The following is a 6,807-nucleotide window of genomic DNA, read 5'->3' on the forward strand; positions in this document are numbered from 1 at the left end:
AAGCATCCTGTCCTCCAGATCCCACTGAGGAAAGCAATCCTAATTTCTTTTATTTCATGGGCCCAGTAACAATTATGTGGGTGATCGTAATGCTGTAGCAGGAATTCACCAAAATCCATTATTGACATGAAAGGGCACTGGTTCTGATGAGGCTTTAAAAGAAAGGGCAGTAAATATTTTCTCTTTGTCAAAGTCTAGATGGTTTATTTCTCCAATATAACTTTTGCCTTGGAACACTGCACCCCAAAAATGTTCTTTTACGATTCGGAATGTAATTCCAAGAAACCAGAAAAAAAAATCTAAAATGTCATGAAAGTGGCAGCAGTTATTAACAAAAGGAAATAATCCCACGATCTCTTACCCACTTCCTACCAGTAATTAGTTACTTGTTGAATATAATTTATGCTGCAAGTAATTTCTGCTATTAATTTGAGAGATGCTCTGGTTACTCCAACACGAACTTTATCAAATGTGCACATACACAGGATTTTACAAGGGTAAACGTACTTATCCATTGATTGCACCAGAAATATATTTTAAAGTGAAAAGTCTTACTGGTGGGAGTGAACTCGTGAGCTTTGAACTTTGAAAAAAAAAAAAAAAAAGAGAGAGACTGAGATAAGGAAAAAAAAAAAAAAAGGCCAAACCAAAACATGCTGATGCAGTGTGAGGAACTTTTTTCCCTATTGATCTTTAGGTATGAAACCATAGCAGAAACTTTTAACAAACCGGAACTCAAATCAGATGCGAGAAATTTTCACGGAGCCACTCTACGGATTCGCTCACAATTCTGCCCAGCAGTACCTTACTGCAAGTGTAACTCCGCAGAGGAGCGATGCTCCCCTCGCTGCACCCTGTGCAAGACGGACATGGATTAGCAAACCTGAACTCACAGCGTGAAAGGAGAAGAAAGAAGCGCTCGGAATTCCCAAGTTTTGTTTTGCAATTTCACAGGCACATAACGCAAACTCGTCCCGGCCGTAGCTCTCCCACCTCGTGTTGCTCAAGTGAGGAGCTGCTGCCAGGGCCGGGGAGCCCGGGAAGGCGGGGGTAGCTCTATGCTAATGCTTCTGCAGCGTTCTGAGCCTGCAGCACCATCACAAAGCACACCTTCTGTACAACTGACTCTAAACTCAGCGTCCAGCCGTGGAAACCAGCCACAACCCGGCACCGGGACTGGAGAAGGGAAAGGGGAGGCTACCACAGATTTTGTAGTAGAGCACACTGCTTTTCCTAGAAAACTGGTCGATAGTTTTTAAACAGAATAAACTTCGTCATTCTCTTCTTTAACTTACGACAGCCACCCAAACGAAACAAAAGCTTCACTTCCATGCCATCATTTCAGGCAAGATCCAACTTACTTCAAGGACATCCTTTAGCAACAGGCAGGAAAGCTGCTCAGTTAACATTCCTTTCTCACACTCCCACTGTACTTCATTTGAAAACGATGTGCAAAATCAGATCAAAAGACTAAAAACAGAAGAAAACGGCTACTTTAAAAAAAAGATACTTTGAAGTGGTTTTGACCTGTTCCACCTACTAAAAACAAACCAAAAAAGATAGCAAATGTCAAAAGATGCAATCATACGAAGTGAAGATGTAAAAAAATCCCTCTCTGCTTTTCTTTTCTCTGCTCACTTTAAGAAGTTCCAAATTCTTTCACAGGAGGCCGATGAAAGACAACTAAAAACTAACGCTTCTCCAACTGCTACTCCAAACTTCGAGCGGAAGTGGGAATAATATCGTAAGAAAAATAAATACGTTTACTGAGATGAGAAAGGGGATTATGCTGAGGAAACTGGTAAAACTCGAGTGCATTCAAAGCTCACAAAACTCACTTAAAACCCCCAAATCGACTCTCAGGACCCAAATGACTTTTAACAAACGTTTCGCAGAGCTCCGCGGAGCCAGTGCTGATCTATTTGTTGGTGTGCAAGAAGGGCATTCAGGGCATTTCGGAAGCCGGGTAAATGCTCCCAGCGAGGCACAACATCCCGCAAACTTTCCGCCCCGTTTCCACGCGCGGAGCCCCGCACGCTGTCCCGGCGCGGCCGAGAGGCGCGGGCACGGCGGCGGGGCCCGGGCGGCGGCTCGGCGGGCCCAGCGCTGCCGGCACGGCCGGGCGCGGAGCGCCCGCGACCGCGGAGGGTCCCGCGCCGCCGCTTCCCCGGGAAGTTGCCGCGGGAAGCGCCCGGTGCTTCCGAGCGGCGGAGCCGGGCCGGGAGCGCAGGGGCTCCGCCGAGCCCGGTCCTCCCTTACCTGCCCGCCTGAAGCGCTTCAGCGCCGCGCTGCCCTCCGCACCCGCGGCCGCCGGGTCCCCCCGCGGCCCCCCGGCCCTCGCCCTCCTCATGGCCGCCGGGGGGCCGGAGCCTGCGCTGGCAGGGGCAGGGAGAACGCTGCCCCGGGCCCCGAACCGACCACTTGTCGCCCCGCGTCCCAGCACAGGTACGGGCGGAGGGAGGCACGTCCCCTCCGCCGCCCGCCGGGCTGTGCCGAACTCCTACGAAATCCCCCTGTTCCGGAGGGGAGGGAAAAAGGGAGTAAGAAAAAAAAAAAGAAAAAGATACTTCACACGCTCCCTCTGCAAATCCTGGCGGACACAAAGCCAGCGTTCATCCCTCGCTTACCGGCTTGGAGGGAAGCGGGAGACGTAGGAAAAAAAGCCCAAACAAGCAAAACAAAATACCCAAAAAACACAACCTTAGGGAAAGCAAATCGCCTCCCCGCTGTCCGGAGCCTCCGCGCTGCGACCGCCGAGTCCCTTCTGAGCGCGGCGGCTGCGCGGAGCCCGGCGCGGCGGCGGCAGCTCCCGGGACGGGGCGATCCCCCCGCGGCCCGGCCCGGCCCGGCGGCGGCCGCGGTAACTTTTCCGCCTCCAGGAAGCCTTTGGTGCAGCCGGAGGCCGGGGCTGCGGGGCAGCGTCCTCCGCCCGGCGGGACTGCGGGGGAGCGGGGGGTGCGGGAGCGCTGGGGTCCGCGGGGGGGTGGGGGAGGCGGGCGAGAAAGTGGGTGCCCGGGGGGGATTTTCCGGCCCTTTCGGGGGGACGGCGCGGGCAGCGTGTGTGGCCGGACAGGGCATCCGTCCCGCGGGGCTACGGGATCGGCCGCCCCACCGCAGCCCCACTTTGTTTCCCAGCTCCGCGGGGCGCGGAGAGAGACGCGGGGGGCGCGGATCCATCTCCCGCGGGCTCAGGATGCCAGACCGCCCCGCTGGGAGAGGGCGGAGGGAAAACATCAAAAAACGGAAAGAGTTTGGAGTTTCGTTAAGAAACAGACGAAACAAAACGCTGAGTTAAAAAAAATAAGATAAAACCCAAGAACTTGGACCGAAACCTCAGAAGGACCCCCCTCCCCCCCGCATATAACTCCGGGAGATCCTGTTGTCCCGCACCAGCGCCCGGCGCGGTTCCGACTCCCCGCAAGGTAAGTTCATCTATTTTGTGTGTGTTTGTGTTAAAATGTGTGCGAGGGAGAGGAGAAGAACTCACCATTTCGCTGGGATAACAAGGCCAGATCGGGATCGGATTGGAAATGCTGAGGCTTCGCCTGCTTCCTCCGCGACATGCTGGCTCAAACATCAGCTGGGGCAGAATAAAAAATTACTAAAAAAAAATCTTCTCAAAATTACGGAAATCGAGCCTCCCCCCCCCAGCCTCCCCGATCCTCCGCGCACCGCGCATGTGTCCTGCTATAATTATGATTATCAATAATGCATTGCGATTAATCATAGAGGGGCTCTTTGAAAGGCGATTGGCACATGGCCAGCTCTATTCAAACCAGCTCGCCTTAATCAATTAGGCGCTGATTTGCTGGAGACCCTTGTCTCTCCGCCGCTCCCACCCAATGAGTCGATCCATGTGGCAGGAGAAGGGGCTGGATTTCCCCAAAGCTGTTTGGATACAGTTTAACCCTCTTAGCAACCAGCTGGAGCTGCATCGCGCCATCCCGGTTACTATAGGAATGTGTCTCCCTTCGCCCCTTCCTCCAGCCCCGACGGGCTCCCCGCGCCTCCCGCCCTCCTTCCCGCAGTTTTGCCCTGCGTTTCACTTTTCTTTTTTCTTTCTTTTTTTTTTTTCTTTTCTTTTTTTTTTTTTTTTTAACTCCCCCCGCCTCGCCCGCAGTCCGCACCGGTGGAGGGGGGCAGGGTGACCAATAATCGATCGGGGGAGGACGCAGGGCTGGGGCGGCCGGCAGGGAGCAGCGGCCCCGGAGGATCGGCCCCGCACCCGGCAAGTGCCTGCGCGGGGAGAGCCCGGCCCCGCTCCGGCCGCCGCTCGCTCCGTCCCGCTGCTGCAAAAAAGTTTCTGGTGTAATTTTTTTTTTTCTTGGTTTTGTTTTTTTGGTGACTTCCCCCCCCCCCCCCCCCGCCCCCTTCGTCTTGTCCCCGCTTTTACAAATAAAAATCCATTTCGCCCTCTCCCAGGTCTCTCTCCCACTACCCCCCCCCCCACCACCACTTCTCTTTCCATATATCACGGCCCGAGGGGTGCTGAAAATAGGAAGGGTTTGTTTTTTACCTCACACATTCCCAGGACAATTAGGGCGCCGCTGGGAGCGGCGGGCGGACCAGGCGGCCGCTCCGCCCCCGCGCCGCGCGGGTTGGCTGCGCTCGCCGTCAGTCCGCCCGGGGAGCCCGGTGCGAACGGCGGCGGGGCCGCGGCCGGGGGCGCGTCCCGCTCCGCGGCCCCGCTCCGCTCCCCCGGCCCCCCCTCCCCCGGCTCGCTCCTGACTTTTGTTCCCTCTTGGACGTGGGAGCGACGCGCATCTGCCCGCCGGAGGCGCCGCCGGCCGCGCCGAGCGCGGAGCGGAGCGGAGCGGAACGGCCCGGCCCGCGGTGCCGGCGGTGCGCGCAGGCGGAGCCGCCGGGCCGGGCCGGGCCGGGCTGAGGGTGGCGCGGCGGGGCCGTCCCGGAGCCCCTGCGCTCTCCACGGCCGCTCCTTGTGCCCGGTCCCCAGCGCTCCCGGCGCCGGGACCCTGCGGGCACCGCGCTCCTGCCGCGGCCAAACTTTTCCGCCCATGTGTTACTTGCGAGGAGGAACCTCTCACAAACAAATGTCACGAGCTTGGAATAAAAAGTAGAGTTGCACAGAGGCTACAAACAAGGCTCTTTTTAATATCTCGTATATCCCAGCGATACACATACGCTGTGGGTAAATGGTGGGTGTCCCCTGAGCTCCGCTCTCCGCGCCCCTCCGCGCGTCACGCTGCTGCGGGCACGGAAAGTTACTCTGTAAAATAAGCTGAACCGGCAGAAGCGGGAGCACAGGCGTTTCTTTCCCTCCACCCTGACCCATCTAGTGCTCTCTCCACCCACTCCCCCCGCTGGATTATTTACTCTTCTATAGAAGCTACTCCTTTTTCCCGTATTAATATTAACAAACTCTCTGTAAAAGCAAGAGGCTGATCAGATCCAACTCATTTCAATTTCAAATGAGCCGGTAAAGCCTAGAGAGTGAGCGAGAGGAGAAAGGAGAGAGCGACAAATCTTCCCATTCGAGGAACCGGTTTACTGGCGTTTTCTTCTCATTATTAAACGAAAGAGATTGTAAAACGTTTATCAATAAGGGTGGGGGGAAGAAAAACAGTCGCAAAACCCAACCAAACAAACGCATACGAACCGAAAAATCCTCCCAGGTGCCACTCCAGTATTTAGTCAGCGTTGCAAAGTGGTCACTGACGCTTCTTTTCATTTCTGCACAGGGCGAGCCCCCTCCCTCCCCGCAGCATTCGGTACAGTAGATTTTGAGAAAAAGACAAACGAAGCTATCAGCGGGGATGATGTTGAAGAATGAAGATAATAATGTTGCTATAGGTGGTACTTCACATGACATTATTTTTCACTGAATATTTAAAGAGATGTTTCGGCAGAGATGGATACACTCAGCGCAGGCTGTCACCCTCCGTACCCTGAGACAGTGGGAAAGAAACCGAACCTGAACGCACAGAAACGCACTCCTTACTCACTGCTAGCCACACGTAGATGCACACAAAATACCCACACGGATCTATTTGCACATTTATGCCTGTATTTCTAACTGTATCAATCACTCCATTAGCTTCCTACGGTTTCTAAGCTAGACGATCTCCCAAAATTATTCGCGTTCACAATTTCATTATACTTTTGCCGATTAAGCTTGAGACAAATTTCCCCAGATGAGCAGTACCTTTGCTTCGTGGCTGGAAAAAGGCGGCCGTGGACAGGTAATTAAAAAAGCAACAACAGCAACAACAAGACGAAAAAGAGTAGCTTAAAGAAAAAGAAATTAATTTGGAGAAATTAAGTTTTACAACTTTTTTTTTCGTTTCTCTTCTCCTCGCTAGTGTTAAAGCGGCGCCTGGTATTTCATCCAAGACCGATTGATTATTTATTGTTTGTTTTCCTCTCCTTCGCTGGGGGCCGGGAGGGGTGGGGAATGGGTGGGGGCAGAGCAGCAGTGCCAGGGCTAGAGAAAAATCGGTCTTTATTGTTGTTGATAGCAATACATCAATTAAACGTCATTGTCTCTAACAGAAGTTGTGAGAGTTCACAAGCGTAAATACTCTGATCCCGGGTTTTCCCTCTCGATGCTCCGAATGACAGTGACATATTTTTCCCTCCCCGCCACACCTTGGAGATTTTTTCCCCCTCTCGGATTATTCTTTTTAATGGAGGTGGGAGGCTTTCTAATGTGCTTCAATGCAAATCAGCCTGGCTGCAAGACACCCGTGGTGGGGATCGATCTCCAGTTCATTGAGATGAGCACTGAAGGGAGATGGTAAACAGGGGATAATTTGCAGTTCATTCTGCTGAGAGACGATTCCAATGAGA

General features: G+C 53.8%; 1 protein-coding gene across 6 annotated transcripts in view; it reads right to left on the reverse strand.

Annotated features, from left to right (window-relative positions):
- Nucleotides 1–5,754, reverse strand: part of SALL1 (spalt like transcription factor 1) — a 17,875-nt gene extending 12,121 nt beyond the window's left edge. Inside the window, exons 1-2 of one of the 6 annotated variants that reach the window (XM_077184894.1) lie at nt 5,618–5,754; nt 3,488–3,580 (exon numbers count right to left, since the gene is read on the reverse strand). In XM_077184894.1, the coding sequence (XP_077041009.1) occupies nt 3,488–3,563 (76 nt within the window). In that variant the 5' untranslated portion in view covers nt 3,564–3,580; nt 5,618–5,754. Of the gene's footprint in view, nt 1–2,700; nt 2,933–3,487; nt 3,581–3,672; nt 3,979–4,127; nt 4,330–4,516; nt 4,579–5,617 lie in introns of those variants that run through there. The other 5 variants (XM_054640975.2, XM_077184896.1, XM_077184895.1 and 2 more) reach the window with 5 other exon arrangements.
- Between the last annotated feature and the right edge of the window lie 1,053 nt (nt 5,755–6,807).

This window comes from Agelaius phoeniceus, chromosome 12, assembly GCF_051311805.1.
Source record: "Agelaius phoeniceus isolate bAgePho1 chromosome 12, bAgePho1.hap1, whole genome shotgun sequence".
NCBI classification, from domain to species: domain Eukaryota; kingdom Metazoa; phylum Chordata; class Aves; order Passeriformes; family Icteridae; genus Agelaius; species Agelaius phoeniceus.